The 20,782-nt window shown below is 37.8% G+C and overlaps 1 protein-coding gene across 1 annotated transcript in view; it reads right to left on the bottom strand.

The window, feature by feature from the left end:
- The window catches only part of LOC139741904 (MAM and LDL-receptor class A domain-containing protein 1-like), a 52,197-nt gene that overhangs the window by 17,439 nt on the left and 13,976 nt on the right, over positions 1-20,782 (bottom strand). Inside the window, exons 12-24 of the mRNA XM_071652476.1 lie at positions 20,386-20,583; positions 19,064-19,338; positions 18,506-18,593; positions 17,515-17,685; positions 16,820-17,097; positions 14,745-14,967; positions 14,123-14,397; positions 13,441-13,534; positions 12,238-12,417; positions 3,251-3,409; positions 1,895-2,036; positions 333-462; positions 113-206 (exon numbers count right to left, since the gene is read on the bottom strand). Of these exons, the coding sequence (XP_071508577.1) occupies positions 113-206; positions 333-462; positions 1,895-2,036; positions 3,251-3,409; positions 12,238-12,417; positions 13,441-13,534; positions 14,123-14,397; positions 14,745-14,967; positions 16,820-17,097; positions 17,515-17,685; positions 18,506-18,593; positions 19,064-19,338; positions 20,386-20,583 (2,307 nt within the window). The remainder of the gene's footprint in view (positions 1-112; positions 207-332; positions 463-1,894; positions 2,037-3,250; positions 3,410-12,237; positions 12,418-13,440; positions 13,535-14,122; positions 14,398-14,744; positions 14,968-16,819; positions 17,098-17,514; positions 17,686-18,505; positions 18,594-19,063; positions 19,339-20,385; positions 20,584-20,782) is intronic.

Genomic DNA, 20,782 nt, shown 5'->3' with positions numbered 1-20,782 from the left:
TCAAGCAATGTGCAGTTTAATGTTTCCAGGTTTACAGCATGCCTGTACAGTGACGGGGCGATCGTTAATGGGCCGTTAACGATCGTTCAACAACTTCCGTTCAACAACTTACCGTGGGGACAATCGCCGTTGGCGTTGATGATCTCAATGTCATCGATGGCCATGTCAGAACGTACCCCCGATCCGATCTCCGCCTCGAAGACGATCTGTATGTACAGAAAAACAAATAAAACCAACGAATGTCAATAGGTTGCCAGTTACAACGTTACTTTTCACCGCCAAAATCACTCACTTTAACACTCAAATTATGTCTCCATCATAATATTCTTTACCTCGGCAAATTGATCCGAGTTCATCTTCGGAACCGTTGCGACTCCTCGGTACCACTGTTTGCCCTGTTCTCCCGATCTCTCCCACAAAGGGCTACCAAGCGTTGACGACGTGTTTGCCCTGGCATACACTCTTTAGTTGACGAACAAAACGGACACACAAACAGAACATTAATGATGCTGTCAGCACTGGTGACGGGAAGACATTGATCTTACTATGCTTTTTCGTTATCGCCACCAAATCATTATTCTCTTTTCATGACGAAATTCGAAATAATTATATAGACACAGCAGTCAGTTTGAAGAAGCCATTGTTAAGATTTAACATAGCCCCTCCACCAACTCTTTATTCTGTCCAGAGCGTAATGATTACTTTTGTTTTTTTATACTTAAACTTGGCCTTGATTTAATCATATCAAGTGAATATCTGGTGGTCATAATGAGGGCTGTAGTATTCATTCACATTGTGAAATACTGTTGCGAGAGAAGAATACTGAAACTAGACAATCACATGGTAAAGAAGCAGTTGTGGTTCAGTTGATATTCGAAGTTCAGGAACTGTCAATTCGCAACTGAGATGCTCTTTCGTGATTTGATTTCTTCTCGCTTGGATTTTTCGAATTCCCTGCTTTGAAATCTTCCAAAGAAAACGTCACAAAACTTCAACGATTGCAAAATTCTGTCGCCCAGTTGTGAACTTTAACTAAAATGTTTTATTCCATATCACCATTCTCCGTTGTTTACATTGGATGCAGGTTGTAAAAATAAATAAATAGATAAAGAAATGAATAAATGAATGAATGAATAAATAAATAAATGAATAAAAATTAATGATAAATGAATAAATAAATAAATAAATAAATAAATAAATAAATAAATAAGAACACATATTTTTCCAATTCTATAATAATAGTCCATCATTCAGTTCACTCTCTTTTCCTGCGAGACTCTTTTCCCAAATTCATCTCGGTACGAAGTCTACAGTCCTTCAAACACCCAGAAAAAGAAAAAAAAATGGATGGAGGGGATCGTGCTTTCTCAGTTACAGGGCCAAAACTGTTGAATCAATTATCTGTTCAATCACGTCAGCTCTCATTTAAATCTAACTGAAAATGTATTTGTTCCTCTCACATTAATGATTACATAACTGCATTATAAAATGTTCAGAAAACTGTGTTTTTTATTAGATACCAGATTCCTTTTCTTTTCTTCCCTGTTTTCTTATTATTATGTTATAAATTGAAAATAAAGTGACACTATACGTGGGAAGCAATAATATCTGAACTTTGATACTTAACTTCATTGCAATGGACAAATTCTTTACTTTAGATGTCACCATAATCTTTATAGCAACCCCCCCCCCTAAAAAAAACAACAATAACAATACGAGATTGTAAATCGACATCGTAAGCGAAGCTCAACTACGGAAGTGGCTTTAAAAAAATCAAACAAAGAGAATGAACATGGATATAGTCCACTGACCTCTGTGAATGATATGTATAGTCTGGTAAGAGTAAGAATAAAATTTATTGGAATTTGGAATTGAATTTCATTTCCGCTTTTACCGTATAGATCCCATGTGTTCGCCCAACATGAAGTAGTAGAACTGAACACACTGCTCCTTGGAGGCGGACTCAGCTGGGCTAATCATTCGCGCCTTGTGACCATCCAGCTGGGGAACAGAAGCTTCGGCGTACATGTAGAATCCTGCAGCGGTCAAAAGGAAAAATGGATTATTTTTCTGCATACGATGCAGTTCATAAAGTCTTAAGTTTTGTTTGCCATTTATGGCCTTAAACCAACAGAAGCACAGACAACCTTTTATACATATGGACAAAATATAATCCTAAAAGTTTACATATTAAAGCAAAAGGTGCATGCAAATTTGGTACATAATGTTGTTTTAAGAAAACTGAGAATTCAGAGTTTCATATAAATCTTGTACTTTACTCATCTGTAAAGTCTTTTTCTGACAACCCATTCAGTCACATATCTGCCAACACGCACATACATCTTAATATCTGAAACAGATCCACAGAAATGTGAAACCCGAAATGGTGGTGGAAAGGGAATAGTACCACAGTAGATTTTGCATAATACCACCCTGGGTTCATACATAATCGTGCTTGTTTAAGAAAAAAGAATCCGAAAGACAAAGTGTTTGATAACTAATACAGATAACTTGCAACTGAGTCCTCTATCAGGTAATGATGAAAAACAACAAAGCCATTAACCATCTCGCTAACGGCTTTCCAAATGTAGATCAAAGGTGATTATACAATGGTATTTTCAAATCTATTACACTCGTAAAACTCGAGTTAACACCAACTTTTACGACTTGATTTAGAATAGAATGAACAAATACTTTCAAATGACGGAAATTCATGCTATGATAAGACCTCATTTTTTTGATACGGGTAAACGATTTGTCTATTCATTTTTCTTGAAAGAAGGGGGTACATACGTTGAGCGATGTAACACTGACTATTTGGCGGGTCCATAGTTCAGCGGTTTGCGTGGCAATACTGCTCTTACAAAATTGAGGTCTTAAGGGAAAACAAATTAGTCTCTAAGAAAAGCTAAAATGGATTTCTTGAATCGACAAAATAATATAACATAATGGCTTCGGCATCTTAGCGCATCTTAGCTAAGTTCTATCAGAAACTATTACAATATACATCCGAGGGTTTTGAATTCGTTTTCAACGCAAGTATAGCGTTGTTTTAAGGCGTGTGAGCAAACAAGGTAAGACGAAAAAACAAAGATAAAAAAACCCAGAGACGACAGAAGTGTTGGAACGAGTGACAAGGAAAAATTGTTGTTAGCCAAGCTCGCACCAAGTCTCAACTCTGAAGCATTAACACAATTCGGTAGGCCTACCCTAAAACGACTCTGGTGTCGATATTTTCCCGCTCTCTTACCGAGTGAAGTGCCGGTCGTGTGGTCGACATCTGGTCCGGTGTCATCTGTGAGAGTGGTCCCATTCTGTCTGATCCAGTTGAAGTCGTCCGTGGAGTCCTGCAAGTAGCCGCAGTCGTCGCTTTCAAAGTCACACGCGTAGCCAGCGTGTGAAGGGCGGGCTGATTTCCAACATGGCGGCAGGAAAGGTTCACGGGAATCTTAGTTACATTTTAAACCATGCAAGTCCTTCATGTCTCAATAAGAGCAAAAACGAAAACAGTAAATTGCCGTAACACTCCCGGAGCTGGCACGTCATGTAAACCGAGAGATTCTTGTACAACAGAATCAATGAGGGATGATATCCAGCATGGATGGCTGCCGCGCCTGAGGTATGTTGCATCAAGGATATTTAACAGTCTCCCTTTTTGATCCCATGCATGTTTAATGCGATCACACAAAAATATTTGAAATATGTGCTAAACTGGAGCCAACATAGGTACCTACAGATAGGAAGAAAATTGATGTATTTTTCATTGCATCATCTCACTAGTCACTCTTTAAGGAAGATAATTATGTTTTTATCGTGGTAATTACTCTTCGCCGTCCCTTCTTATGAAATATGAGCGGTAAAATAATAGGCCTACAGGTCCAGAGACGGGGATGAGCGAATAAAGATTGCGCAAAATTTATAAAATGAAATCAGAATTTCTCGACTTTACATGATTTTACACTGATTTAACATAATGAATTACACTTCAAGATTACACCATATCAGTTTTATTTGTCGGAAGTTATCGGAAAGATGATAAAATAGGCTTTTCAGTAACGGTAAAGTGTTAAATATTTTCACGACATACAGCTCAGATCTACACTGTTAGAAATTTTTTTTTGAGGGAATTTGCTCTTGTTTGATATGCTTTATTTGCTTTAGTGAGATTCCATTGTTCATTCCATAGATAAACAAACAAAATGCAGTTGACATTATGGCAGCGTTCAAAATAAATTTTCATATTGCTCAGAAAGACGGCTGCATCGAACCCCGGTCAACAAAAGCTGAGACGCAGCTGTGGAACTAGTATATTATGTGCATCAACAGAAAACTGACAAGTGTTTGAATAATCACAGCTGGTTGGAACTCCGTCTCCTAAACCTCCTTACTTGCATTCTATGTATAATCACACATGTATTTGATGTCTTGATTAAAAACCACACACACACACACACACATACACACACACCCACAACAAAATGTATCAAGATAAAAATTCCCAACCTCTGCAGATCAAATGTATAATTGGGAGGGTAGCCACATACGAGTACAAGCTAACGATTGACATGGTTGATTGACGATCGAAGAGTATTTAGCACATGCGCATTCTATGCCAGTGCGGTTTCATTTCTCATATATTGTGTATAACCTCTGCGATATATGATTCTACAGAAAGAGGATACCTTTAAAATTGATGTTATTTACTGCATTTATGTACTGTTTAAAATTGATTTCATTTACTGCGTTAGTTTTAGTTTTCGACATGAGTCTTCATAGACAGAAGGGTACTTCCCAATTGCAAAGATATTATTTTCTTCGACACATCACAATTATTGTGATGCAGCACTGTAGTATAGTGGATAAGACCCTTGGAACTTGAAACGGATGTCTCAAAGTTTGAGTGCTGCCTAGTGCTTTCGTTCCTGGACAAGATGTTTTACCCACAATGTCCCAAGAGCGAAAATGGATGGAATCCAGACAATGATGATGTCACGGCATTCAAAAACAAAAGAAACAATGCTAATGTTGAAAAGGCTACCCTTTGCAAATAAGACAATAGTATTGTAATGTTACCTAATCGACGAACAGAAAAGTTTGTTCTCACTTGCAGCTGTTGTTTTTTTTTTTTTTAGCCATGAACACCAAAGAATAAATAAGTGAATAAATAAAAACTCCGTCAATTCAAATCCGGGAGTACTCACTATTTTGACAACTATGTCGTAATAAATGACGGATTCTTTCATTCGTATACAATTTTCAATCCTAGGGTATCATACGGAAGTTAGTAATTAAAATGGAATCAAATACAGAAGTCTTGATCCCTTGGTTGGATTTTTCCCATTTGGAAAGTACTACAGAAGTAAGCATTATAATGTAAGTAAGTTATACATTACTTAACTTTGTTTATAAAAGTAAAATACAAAATTACATTTCAAACATACAAGCAAACTTTAAAATTCGATGACGACTATAAAGGCTCCGTACAGTGTGTTTCTATCCTAAGAAGCGTCATGGATAAAGTGTTTGTCATTATGCTGATTTGCGCTTATGAGATAGATTGCATTCAAAAAGTTATATAAAGCCGTAATAAGACAAGAAGGTGTAAACTCACCGAGTGTCATGCATAATGCCAGCATTAACGCACCAGCGAAACACGCCATTTTTGTTTGCATGTCTTCAGAAACATGCGATGCACTTGAGAGGCAAAAAAGTAACCCAGCGCAAAAACTGAAATCTGGTCTTGCTAGCCATTCCTGCACCTCAGTGGATATTATTTTCTTTTTATTGTGTTTGGCTTCCAGCCCAGTAGCAAAGGAAACGCCCCTTATTAAAAAGTAGAGCTTTTATATAATTCCATAAATTTACTACACTGTCAAAATTTACACACACAACCAAGACCAGTAGTGAGGGCAAAGGGGCAAATTTTTCAGCGTATCTTCGTGAATTTCGCAAGGCAAAAAGGAGGATATTTTAGAATACAAGATTATAGATAATACAAGACGTTGAACCCGTCGTATCAACAAACTTTCCAGTAGCAAGGTTTACTGACCAATTATTAGTATTTCCTGTAAATATGACCTGCACTGTTCAACAGTAAATGAAATCATAAAAATCTGCAAGCAACTATGAAGGGAAAAATCAGGGATACATTCTGGTCTATCATTATTTCATCTCATTATTTCCCAGATAAGCTTCAAACATACGTTATAAATCATCAAAATATCGGCAGGGCTAAGTCTTTAGTTCCTATACATTTGCCTTAAACACACAGTGTCTCTGCAGCGCTTCTCTCGTATCGTGGATTTATTATAGTTTCTCTCTATACGGTTGGTTAATAGACTAAGTATTCAAGCGCGATGAGGTTAATGTTCCAGCCTCATGTTTCTTCATCGCTTGTCAAATTACCATTCTCTAAGCCATGATAAACGTGAAGCAACGTGAAGCACTAGAATAAAAACACTATTTAAGAGGAAATTCAACCCAAAAGTCAATAAACTTTAAAAGGAAGGAGAAAAATATATTCTACAGAACGATACAAAAATGGCAAAAAGTCGGATAAGAAATAAGGACGATTATGTCGTTTTGAATTTTCCCTTTTTTGGGTTAAAAAAAAATCTTGACCAGTTTTTATGAGTATTCAAGTATCCTGTAAAAGTGGATATTTTCGCGCGACTAATTTTTCGCGGTCGGCGGGGTAAGAAGAGTTTCGCGTATTTTTAATTCCGCGGAATCAAGACATCAACCACTGGAACATATGGCGAGCAAAAATATTCGCTTGCTTTTATTTTCGCGCTAGTGTTTGGATGCGCGAAATGCGCGAAAATTTCAACACCGCGAAAATTTCCACTTTTACAGTAAGTGTGTTGACGATGTCATAACCTCACAGGCATGGATGAAATATATGAAATTCCAAAAAAAAAATGTACTTTTAAAGGCAAGTTCCCTCACCAAGATATATTAGAGTTAGCATCTGTTCTTTTGGGGGGCGGGATGGGGTGGTTATAAGGAAAGTTATACAGCTAAATATGAGATTTTTGTCATTTCTGTATACAAAATGAATAAGAAATTGTTTGTTTACGAAATGAATAAGAAATCGTCAACTTGCTGATTTGAATGTTCATAACAACTGGTCAAGAAATGTGGAAAAAATGTGAATTTTCGAAATGATATAAGTTTCTTATTTCTTATACGATCTTTGTCATTTTTGTATTGTTCTGTAGGGAATATTTCTCTCTTTCTTTTGAAGTTTATTCATTTATGGAGTGGATTTCTTCTTTAAGTAGGTACTAGAGCAAACTGTTTTCTGATGGAAAAAGAAACAAGTAAGACTTGAGAACGACCGATTGTAGTCATTATTTCTTATTGGGTGCAATTATTTCGAGCTTGAAATGCAATTACAGTTCATAGATCTTGTTGATCTTCGTACGTTATTTGCTCAAAGGCATTTAGGGAGATTCTGCGATATCAAACAGAGCCGAAGTTGTCTCCGTGTAAGCAATAAGATTCAAAGTCTCTGGCGTATTCCCAGGAAAATGTGGAAATTAAACCCTCTTGATTAAATAACTATTCCTGGTCCATTACTCCGTCACAGATATTTTAATAGTTTTGGATTCTTCGTTATAGAAATAGATCAAAATTGACCTCTTGACGAAGTTTCTACGAAATCGAACTGAGACCGTTTCTTTGTCCGTTGACACATGAAATGAATCATAAGTAATTCCTTTTCACGCTTAAACAAAGTTAAAAAGACAAATAGAAACCAACACCAAGATAACAACATTGATCACGTGGAATGCACAATACTTCAAATTCATTGTATTGAACCGATATTGCTCTTACAATACCCACATGGTCTCCTCCATAAAACAAGAAACTGTTGAAACCAACTTTTCAATAACTATCTTGGAGCACATTTTTTTTTCTCGATGAAAACATGTGTTATGACGTACATCTAAGAATAATCTTTTTTTTTTAAATAGAAATAGATGTGGATAGGCATGCTGATAACACTTTATTTATTGGTAATTTATTTCAAATGGTTAAGCAAAGCATATCACCGCTTTATTCATAAAACTTTCCAGTCTGTGATAACCTTAGCAAGTTGATGAGAGAAGGTCAGGCTTTATTCAATGAGATCAAGAATTTCAATCTTTAGGCCATTTTTATTGATACACTATCTTGTTTAAGGCTCACGAACATACCAGTTTCCCATACACTGATGTATGAACAAACCTTTTTAACTATGCTTTAGTTTTTTTTATATTTTTGTGTGTGTTTATACCTAGTGTATAATTCTAATGACTTCAGATTCGTAGCAGAACACTCCGACCACGCAGAACACGTCTTGACCACACAGGACATATAGCCAAATATAGGTAAACATACAACTATTTTCAGTTAAGATAAATTGCAACTGTTGTATATGCATAGTGAGATCTTATTTGTACATCCTCAACTGTTGTACGATTATAAGAGGAATATTGAGCGTGATTTTTTATGAGAAATGAGTCGATTTGTTTATATGAATGATATTTATATTGGTGTATGATGGATTTCAGAATATGATTTCGTGATTTTTATATGATTATATTTGATTGTATATGTAAAATAATATTTATTTTAATTTAGTGTTACACATTATAATATTTTGTTGACAGAATGTGAGCTCATTGCTGTGACGCGGGACATCACATCAAATCATACACTCCCCATCAGGTAAATTAACAGAATGTTATTGTTGTTAATCTTGTTTAAGGCGCACGAACATACCAGTTTCCCATACACTGATGTATGAACAAACCTTTTTAACTATGCTTTAGTTTTGTGTGTGTGTGTGTGTTTATACCTAGTGTATAATTCTAATGACTTCAGATTCGTAGCAGAACACTCCGACCACGCAGAACACGTCTTGACCACACAGGACATATAGCCAAATATAGGTAAACATACACATATTTTCAGTTAAGATAAATTGCAACTGTTGTATATGCATAGTGAGATCTTATTTGTACATCCTCAACTGTTGTACGATTATAAGAGGAATGTTGAGCGTGATTCTTTATGAGAAATGAGTCGATTTGTTTATATGAATTATATTTATGTTGGTGTATGATGGATTTTAGAATATGATTTCGTGATTTTTATATGATTATGTTTGATTGTATATGTAAAATAATATCTATTTTAATTTAGTGTTATATATTATAATATTTTGTTGACAGAATGTGAGCTCATTGCTGTGACGCGGGACATCACATCAAATCATACACTCCCCATCAGGTAAATTAACAGAATGTTATTGTTGTTAATATGATTTTATTTAAAAGTTGATATATTTTAGAAGATGTTTAGGCCACTGCATTTTGGTAATATATATATATATATATATATATATATATATGTGTGTGTGTGTGTGTGTGTGTGTGTGTGTGTGTTTGTGTGTGTACCCACTGCTTTGTGTGAGTTTAACGACGTGTGTTGTTCCTATAATTTCAATTCCAAAGCTTGTGTTATGATATATCTCATTTGAAGATTAAAGATATGAAAACTTGCATTTTGCGGTTTGTTTGCAGGGACCACAGGCATCCAAGAATCGATCACAGGGTATTATGGAGACGGCCAAGAAATTTTTTTTTTACTTCCCTTGCGCTTCCTATAAAAACCCGACTCTTTTAACGTTTTTTTTTTAAATTTTAGTATAGACGTTAATGACTCTAAACCATGTGTATTAAGTCTGCAATCCATTATTTCTCACATGCCGTCGACGTCACGTGACCATTTCAGTTAGTTTGTCTGACAGACATATCAATGAAGTTTAAAGTCTATGACTTGCTTTTATACTGAGTAGTAACGGTAATCAACACGTGGTATTATGTATTCGGTGTTTCCGTTTTAGACAAACATACATACATCCAAGCAAAATCAAAAGAATAACTAGTTCTTTGTAATAATTGTCTCCACTTCCTTAGTAATGATCTACTTTGAACTAGTTCTTAGAACTTCTTGCATGACAATCCACATGAACAATCACAAATACAGAACAGACTCGGGGAAAAAAATAATGAAACATTTCCTCATCGCCAAAGTGAGATGCCTGTTTATCTACAATTTGAATTATTGGCCTACTACTATAGATTTGATATTGATAGATAAGAAATAGCAACTTTTAGTAAGACGTGTGCGATAATTTCTTCGGCTTTTATTTCCCCAATTGATAACAACTAACAAATACATCCAATGTGCATGTGAAAAATTCTTGTATTTACCTAAAATCGGTCTCTACAGGGTGTTAGTAAATTATAGCAAAATTTTACGTACACGCAGTACCACTTTAAACCCATGTGAATGCTATGAGAAAGAACATACGCCCTATCAATGACAGCAAACTGCCGCTATAATGTGCATGATACTCGATGACTCACCTTGAAATGATCATGAGGTTAATGATCCAAAAGGTTATTCGACTCACGGATGTTTGATCACAAAACAAAAACAAAAACATGAGGATTACATTGAGGATTCTAAAAGGTCAGCAACCAGATATAGTGAATTTGAATAATTTTTTTTCCACATTTCGCAACAAACTACAATGCCTATCACTTCTGGGAATATTAAAAAACAAAATGTTTAAATCATCAAAATACTGTCGAAAGAATAGAAAATACGAAATACAAGCATTGACGCATAGGGGGAAAATAACACAAGGCCTATCTTTAGAAGAATAACACAACCAAGTCCGATACGACCGAAACCATGAAATAGAGGGGAATCAACTTAAAGCAATGGCTGTAAACACTAGTTCGTTTCTATTGTGAAGTGCGTCCTTCAATCATACCGAAAAAAACCAGAATCCTTGAAACATATACTAAAAGAATTTTTGAAACATTCATATTATTACTAATAAACAACAAGGAAAATTTGAATAAACTGTCAAAACGTGTCATGTATGCTTTACTCCAGAACACCAATACCTATATATCTGAAGGTTGATAAAGGACATAAACCTGTCAAACTGAATCTTAACCTACCTTACTGTAAATGGTGTTGCTGCTACATGGGATGTTGTTATCAACATGAAGCATGTTCACATGAAAGGGGCAGGATTGGTAAATTGAACACTTTTTGACTGAAAAGATTTTATTCTGTTCCTTAAAAAAAAAAGTGAAAGGGAAGTGCTAACCGTGACCTATCAGGGAAGGTCATTCATGACTTTGAGTCCATTAGAGAATACTCGACTTTTTGTTTTTTGGGTAAAGATGTTATGGTAAATGGAAACTGAAAAGAAAAGATATGTTGGGTTTGATAAGCATAAGTTATTGTCGTTTCATTTAAACATAGTTAATAATACTCCGGGGAGATCATCTGTGAATGATTTATGCATATATATATATATATATATATATATAAATTAGTAACTTGTTCTGAATACTTTATTTGAAAAGATTAATTTGACTGCGTGACAGAGAAAAGGCTCATGATGAACTTTCTAATAGCACGTTTCTGGATGATATGAATCTTATAACCAGGAAATTATACACATTTTCCTCATGTGGAATACTGTATTACACGCACGAAGTAAGCAAAGTACCATGAAATATATGTATAATATGTTGATGGAAAAGTGTCTTTAACGTCGTTAAGAATCTCAGTATTTTTACAAGGTAACTTTATGAATCATTGGTGCGGGATTTCCAGGGAAGAACATTATTGATACAAGACCAAAAAAAAGAACAACTCGTTTGCCATAGATTAACATCACCAACGCTACTATGACCAGGGAGGGGCTTTGTTTTGCTGTTTTGAACACAAAATTTTCATAATAATTTCAGGCGTTTAAAACAAAGTGCTTGCAAACTCTCAGAGCGACTTATCGTGGATATCAAATAGTCAAGACAATAGAATATAGGTAAAGGGAGTAGTTTCAAATGGACGAGCTGCCACGTACAAAATGCAATGGATGAGAATATCCCAACTCTTCAAAGTATTGCACTACCATGGAAGCAGATGTCTAAGCGGTAGTGCTTACTCCCGAGCTGTTATTCGTTACTGTATACGGGTTATCCGTGGAAAAATTTCCGTGCCCCTCCCCTCTTTCAGAAAAAGGAATCCCGTCTAGGTTCTTTTCCTTGTTATAGCTAATGCCGAAGGGTAACTTTCCAGTGCGAGAAGGGCGGGCGGCAAACCAGACACTTGTGATGACGGCAACGACGACGATCGCGAGCACGATCAGAATTATACCGACGATGAGCAGTGTGTTGTCACGCCCACCTGTCATAGGGCTGTTCGTGGGGTGGCCATTGACTGTTGTAATTGTGTCGGACGATGCTGCGGTTGACATCGTGTTGAGTGTGGTCGGGTTTGACTGCGGCTTCGTCGTCGTCGGCCTCCTTGTAGGCGTCCTGGTCGGTGGGTGAACGTCTATCAGACAGAAAGCAAACAAAAACAGTGGTTTAGTATGTTTATACGTATATACATGGCCTGATGCACATCATCTTATACTATTCCATATGTCATGTATGTCACAGATCGTAGAGATGGAATGCGCGAGAACTTGGAAGTAAGTGATGAATAAGAATTGAGTTAGCCATACCGAAAGAACGGATTTACAACAGAGCTGCAGGCGAAATATACTGCATAAGGTCTCAACTGCAAGGTCAGTGTATTACATATCAAAGGGCAGCAGCTGTTGTCTTTAATGCCACGCGGACTTGAGCTGAGATATTTCAGCTTCTCCAAGAAAATTATATGGTCAGCATGGTTCGTGATTAACCGTCGTGCTTTCTGAAAATTTCTCAAAAAATCATGGTTGATAACAATCTTGATGATAATCATGAAGATAATCTGCTATCCCCTTTTGCACAGAACATTAGAAAATGTTCTCTTTGCCACGTCATATGAATGCATATTTCACAACTTCAGTAATGCCATCAAGATCCGAAATATCTCTCTTTGGTTACCTAGTCCTAAAGTCACTGCTTATGCTTGCATGCACCCAGGTCTTGATGTGCATGATTTCGTGTGATTCCACATAAAATATGGGCAAAACAAATGATATGGAAGTAGAAATGGAAAAGGATATAACTACTGAAATAAGACAGGATGGAATCAAAGTACGATAAGTTATACAAAACTTTACCTGCATCAAATACACATTTGAGTTAATGGAAAATGGAAAAGGTCACATTGATTTCATATTTAGGAAAACTGCCCCGTTTTTTGTTTCAGTAGCACGATCTTATGTCATTTATTATTATTACTGTCATCATTTTCACTTGAAACCATGCTAATACTTCAAATAAATAGCCATTACACAGGAACAACTTTGAGACTCTCAAATATACGAATGGTTGGACATTCGATAAAATTCTTGTGTCCCCTTCCCCTTTCCCAATTCAATCACTATTCTTTGAAAATTCTTTTTAAAAAGGGAAATGTCATTACACTGCGTGCACAACTCGAGCTGTGTTGAGATTGCCACATTATCGACAGCAATAACACCGCCAATACTTGTTCCAAAGGTAGCGGTGTAAACGATCTGAAAGATGAAAGGATGAAATAATAACAATGCAGAACTGACAAGCTGAGTCAGTTAGGTAGCTGGTTAGATATACACTTAGTTAGTTGGGGAAAAAAGCTGACATCCTCCTTCACGTGCACCCCAAGCTTTGACTACCAACTATTAACAATACTCCTTTAACTTATCAAAAAGCTACCACAACCCAATGGGTAAATGATAGATGGTGAATCTTTGGGCAATTTGCAATAAAAGCATAAACTAATGGACATAGTCATATTATGCTAATAAGAACATAAAACTTTTAATTTTCTTTCTTTTTCCTGAAAAAAACCCTGAATAGTACCTATTATACAAGCACTGCTTTCATTTCAGGTGGTTCAATTATGTTTCACAATCTTATTTGGAATGGACCCAAGCATTATTTTGTTCCGTCATTTATTCAAAAATAGTTTTATGTTCTCTACTTGCTCATGTATTATTGTATTTACTTTTGTAGCTATGCATTTCTTTGTTTCAAATCGTAAATCTATAATTTTATGTCGTCTTTCTCCAGTGTTGGAATGGGCTTTTTCGTGAAACATGAGCAATAAATTCAATCCAATATACCTGAAATGAGTCGACAAGTTCATTTTCGGGCAGAGACCAGTTACCCCGGAACCATGTTTGCCCATGGTCGCCAGAGAAGGAACCGAGGGCGAATCGCTTCGACGTCGACTGTTCAATGATCTCCACTGTGATCTTCTGTGCCGTGTCGCCGTAGAGGACGAAATCGGTGACTACGCAGTGGTCGAGACCGCTGAGGGAATGGAGTTGGGAGTACAGAATGGCGGAATTGCCCCGCCCGACGGTTCCCGCATCAGCGTACATGAACGACGAAGTGGCTAGATTAAATCATATGACTGGATATTAGGATCAACGACATGCTGGTGTATTTACAATACAAGGTAACCATTTCATTACAATACGATACAATACAATACAATACAATACAATACAATACAATGTAATACAATACAATACAAAACCAAGCAATACGATACAATACATCACATTCCACTGTAATGTTATTATGTTAAGTAATGTTACGTTGCCCTTCATCAAGTTCAACCTTGGTATGCTTGGTATCGTCGTTGTTGGTGAAATTATTCGTAAGAATAAACTTTCACTTGACCCTAATTCTGCATCGAAGCAAGGAGAATTTCCCCCACTCTTCAGACAGATCACCCACCTGCCTTAGGTAGCGGCGGCGACTCCACGGCAAGGTCGTCGTACCACTGCCAAGCGCCTCCTCCGTTTTGCGGGTTGGTGAAGCCGCACGATTCTGGCCCCTGCTCGAAGGAACACTGCGATTCGGCCGGGTAACCGTCGCACGGCTGGCGGATGAATTTGATGTCGTCAATTGCGATGTCGCCATAGGAACCAGCCTGGGTCTTCTTTCCCTCGAAGAGAATCTACATCGATTTGACATGTCGTCGTTATGACATTGAAAGATTATTTTCGGTTCTTTTTCTGCCTAACTTAACGACAATTCTTTTAAAAGGTAATGCCTTTCTGTTTGCGATGCAAAAGGTTGTCAATAATAAATGCGACAAACAATGGAAACACTTGATCAATCTGACACATGACCGCGTCAGTAAAGTGATGACTATGTCTTATTCAAATAAGATATGAAATGGAACATCCATACACTGTATATATATATATATATATATATATATATATAATATATATATATATACATACATATACATGAATTATGTATATTCATACAACACCTTAGAATGATGTCGAATTGTGAGTGGCCAAGAACATGTCACATGACATACATTACAAAATACCTATCAAACTCGTTGAGAGTGACAGCCGTGCATTAGGCCCCCTATTGCACGGCTCGCAGGTACTAATGCACGGCTTCGTCGCGGGGGGCTACTATTGCACGGCCGCTCGACTTCACAAGCAGAGTACATGTACTGTACGTGCTGGCTGCAGCGCTGCACTGGTTCATTCACAGGAAAGGCGCAGCGATTGAGTACATGCAACGTGTGCGCGCAGCTGCAGCTAGTTGCATGTGCTGAGTGATATGTATTGCATACTCGGTACACGGGCCTTTGTAGGGCCTACGGCTGTGTTTTTACTTTTGACTCGTATCTGCTACGTGGACCACAGTGATCTCAAAATCAAGTTGAGAAGCCGTAATTTGATTTTTTTTTTTCTGTGGTTTTATACAAAATCATTGTCTAGACCTACGCCTACAACGATCTACCGACATCTCAGATCGGCTTAGACCTAACATTAGCGTTCTCGATCTAACGATAGTGTGATCAGTAAACGCCGTAACGGTTAGAATGGGTAGGTCCTAACGTTAGACCCTGCAGAGTTTGCGATTCCTGTGACTGTGGTCGAATTATTGCGAGTGTTTGGTTTAGAATTTTCGGCCTAATTGATACATTTATTTTTGGACCTTCCCGAGTTGCCGTTCACTGATTTAGTACTGCGATTATGGACAAGGTGTTGTATAAAACGAATAATTTATGATTTTGTTCGTGCATTGGGGCACGTAATATCGCACTCGGCGCGAGATTCGCCACTGGTCTATTCAACAAGGCGCGTAGCGCCTTGTTGAATAGACCAGTGGTTTATCTGGCGCCTCGTGCGATATTCGTGCCTAATGCACTCACAACTCATACATTATTCGTACATATATATATATATATATATATATACATATATATATATAAAGCATTACATAATCATGGCACATTATGCCAGTCAGGTAACATTATTGTTCTGTTGGTAGATCCTGATGAAGGCCTGATGACTGGAAGAACAAGATCGAGAGCAACGTCCGTCTCAAGTCTGATTATATATATACACACACACAAAGCCTACCTTAGATGGACCTTACACGCTTCAAAAACGCACACTGCGAGGTCTTTTACAATACCACATACATTGTCCATCTAATGTTTAGACCAGTTTTTTTCAATTTTTTCAACACAGAGCAATTCAAACTGGGGCTGAATATTATATATAAGAGAAGTGAAAAACAAAGTCCTCGTAATGGGCTTTTTAAAGCAAGTCCCCCTAATATTCAAAAAGAAAGTTATGGAACCTCAATACAGAATCGGTTGACTAGAAAGGCGCATTCTAAACGCTGCTAAACAGCTAAAACAGGCAACAGAGGTGTTGTGTCGATTCTCTGGTTCAAAAGGAGCACTATCTACAACGGACTAAGCTAAAACTGTTTAAACGGCTCCATTTTCGTAAAACCATTAGCCATCTGCTTCGTACGTCTCCACCAACCTGAAAATCAAGTAATCCTGTCTGGGATGCGGCAACGTTGACATTGACGGGGATCCAGTTGTTGCCCTGGTTACCGACCAAGCTGAAAATTTGCCCGCTAAAGCTGTTGCCATCGGTCGATTCGATGTCCACGCTGAGTACACCGATGTCGACCCCGTAGGCATGGTAATAGAAGCGGAGACAGAAATCTAGGCCCCCACTGTTGATGGTCGGTGATCGCAGAATGCCGTACTCGTTTGGACGGGCCGGCTGGGAAGCCTCCAAGTATACGTAATGACCTATGCATAATAATTTAATACAATAATTGTCATAACATAAAATGCCAGTCAGGAATCATTATGTTCATGCGATAGCGAATTATTTGAATTGTTCTTCCATGGGCACGTGATGGGTGGGGAATATTTTCGTGTGAACAATAAAAAAAAAAAAACGGGGAACATCATCATTTTTAGATCAAGAGAATGTGCATGCTATAATCTGGCCTCTTTTCTAATCTAGTAAGCGTTTTTAAACATTGTTCGCATGAGTAAGGCGTGGGGGTACCTAAGAAGCACGCTTCCGACGCACTAAGCAAGATTGGGATCGCTCTAAATGCTCTGGCACGGTTCAGTTAATAGCACAAAACTGAAGACGGTGAGCGTGCTACGGTGTTCATGTTCGTTCAATGTACATAATTCACTGTAATTATATACAACCTTCCGTAGACCCGTGGGTGTGGTCATTCGTCGGCCCCGTGTTCTCCGAGTTCGTACTGCCGCTGTGCAGTATCCAGTCCATGGAGTTCCTGGCATCGTTCGTGTAGCCACATATGGAGTCGCCGGTTTCAAAGCTACAGTCGGCAGCCCAAGGCATTGGTTCCTCAGTAGCTATGGCAACAGAAAGAATATAGCGGCGCCGTATCAACTTTTAAAAGGGGTGGGACTGAATTCTTAAAATTACAGTCTCTTACTCGATTTGTATTTATGTTATATCTTACTTTGTACATAATCTGCCACAATATTTAGTTCATCAACCAGGTCAGGTTGTTAATATTTTTCCATTGTTTCATAAAAGTTTAATTCTTCAAATTCATGAAATTCTTCCGTCGAGATGCTTTCATTGCAACTGATTGACAAATTGCCCTACATCGACGGACATAAGCACTGAATTGACCAGTGTTTTAGTAATAGCCATGATAAAAATAAATCATGGGCGTACATACTCGAGCAGGATACGAACCTACGACCGTCTGATCTGCGGACGGGCGTCAGCTCCACTAGACCACCAAGCTTGCGCCCGACAGCAAGTGTTGGTTCTAATCCTTATAGCATGCAGCGGGTACTGCGTAATTATTGAAATTCATGAAATTCTTCCGTCGAGATGCTTTCATTGCAGCTGATTGACAAATTGCCCTACATCGACGTAAAAATTTACGTCGATCAATGTCGATGTAGGCCAATTTGTCAATCTGTTGCAAAGTTTCATTCCTCATCAAGTGTGACTGTTACGATATCACGAATTATCTGATGACATAAATGTCACTTCCATAGCTTAAATCTACTATGTATTGATTAGTTTGCCTGACGTGAACTGGTATTTCATGGTTAAAAGTTATTTCCATGGCAAAGGTTACTGTCAGCCCTCAAAACATTTAATATGAGGTTTCCTTCGACAATAAATTTAGATATCACGTCATCAGTGCGGTACCTGTGGTGCAATGGCCGTTGTTTAACGATATGTCATCCATGGAGATTTGGGCTGAATAATATCCACCTGCAATGGCTTCGAATAATATCTGAAAAACAGAGAAATCATGAAGAGGACGGATAAATGATCCGTTTGCAGAAATAAGGAAAGAGTGATGTTGAACTCAGAAATCATCATGCTATAATACAGGCTCATGAGGATCACATGTAGCTTCAATATTTGCGTTGACAAGTTATTTTATTATTTTTTTTTTTTGCTGTTTACCAATATCAAATCAGAGCCCAACCTTGTGCAGACTTTTCTAATCGTGGAGAGTTACAACAAGCAGAACGCATTTTCAAACGAGTATGATGCTCACTGTTGATTGGTGTATACATTTGTAGCCATTGTGAGAGATATTGTTGTAGTTGCAATGGGTGTGACATGGAACTCTAGGTCCTTGAGATACATCACCGACCTTACACGAACCTTGTCAGTTCGGTTATATTCGCATCTTATTGCTGCTGCATCATTTGATTCTCTCTCTTAATGTATTTTTCTTCTCACTTCCGACTCTACCTGGAAATCGACCGACGAACTTGGAATATCAACGTTATGTTCGATCCATTCTTTGCCTTGGTCACCGTAGGTGGCATACTGCGGGTCGATGGAACGCGTGCTGCCCCACTCTCTGACGTAGACGTTGAGATAGTCCACATTGTAGCCGTCCAAGTACGCGTAGAAGGTGAGGCAGCGCGACGACGGGTTTGCCGCGATGAGTGGCGACACTAAAATGGCATTGTCTCCGTCGCTGATGCCAGTCATTTGGGCGTGATTAAAGGTCACGAAATATGCTGACAAAAAGAAGAGGCAAAGATCAAAATAGCAGGGTGAGCATTGGCATACCTTTCAGGGTTATGTGATTTATACCTGTACCCATCATTGTCCTCAAGCTGGATTTTTTTAAGACAATGTTCAGACATGTTTAAGTGCATTACTGGCAAAATTTCCAGCAAAGTTCAGCATTTTCAGGCTTGGGTGTGTCTACAAGAAATATATTCAGGAGTGGTTTCAAATTTTCTGAGAAAAAAACACCTACTAGTAATGGTCTTGAAATGGTTCCGCACCGGCGCAACCACAGCATAAAGCTTTTAAATATTCACTTTGAAATGAATTTAAAAAATAATATAAAATGCAAAATTAGGTCGTTTTATAACATTCCGATACGGAAGCGCACATCAGTCACGCAGTAACTGTTCTTCAGTTGTCTGTCCAAGCAGGTGCGGTTGAAAGAGAAACACACACACACACACACACACACACACAAACACAAACACAAACAAACACACAATATGATAACTGGCAAGTATAGTATCACATTTTTTACTACGCCAGTCGGCAACGCTTGTAATCACATGTAACTCATCTGTTGGAATCAATCCCTAGCAAACATCCGTACTTAACTATCACGTACAACCTTGAAAATATACCTTATAAACCTTTCCATCGGATTTTTTTTCCTGAAATTTCTCTCTGTTTAGTGTTGTCAAATAAACTTGAACTTTACGTTGTAATTTGTAAGTTTACTTGAGTACATACTCTTGTACAAGTGAATATGTTATTAACTCTTTTACAAGTGAATATGTTATCATCATCAATCATGTCAGTGTGTATAATTACTGTAACGGTTATTACCATTATCGATATCATTATTATTATTATTATTATTATCATTATCATTATCATTTTCATCATCATTATCATGATCAAAGAAATATTAAGGATTGTTGATTTTGTTATTATCATAGTAAATTTCATCACCTACAATGGATTTGATATGAAATCTACTGTACAAAAATAAAATCAGTGCAAAAGGGTAGCACCAACCACCGAATTCTTACCTGTGCTTGTTCCATAGGTGTGGTCAACCTTTGGACCTGTCGTTGACCACCAGCTGGCCTGGTTGCCACGATACCGGTTCCAGTCAGCCATATCGGAGGAGAAATCCTGCGTGTAGCCGCAAAAGCCCTCTTCGAAGTCGCAAGAGATGTCGTCCGTAGCTGGGGGCATCGTGGGGACCTCGGGGGCTAAGGTGGTAACTGGTTCGAGATGAGAACGGGGCATGATGATTTTGGGGCAAACAATTATGGATGAGGTTTTATTTTGTTATTTTCTTTGTAAGCAAAACGCCCCTTTCTTATGGTGATTGGTATTACGAGCCTCCCTTACGCTAGCATAGGATACTCTATACTATAATACAGCAGCTTTATCGGTAGGCTTCCATGCAAGAGGAAAGAC

The sequence above is a fragment of the Diadema antillarum genome, unplaced genomic scaffold (genome assembly GCF_040938485.1).
Source record: "Diadema antillarum isolate AM-2024a unplaced genomic scaffold, OU_Dant_1.0 seq00000962_RagTag, whole genome shotgun sequence".
Classification (NCBI taxonomy): Eukaryota; Metazoa; Echinodermata; class Echinoidea; order Diadematoida; family Diadematidae; genus Diadema; species Diadema antillarum.
Note: the sequence above shows the minus strand (reverse complement) of the source record. Positions and strands in the feature narration are given on the sequence as shown.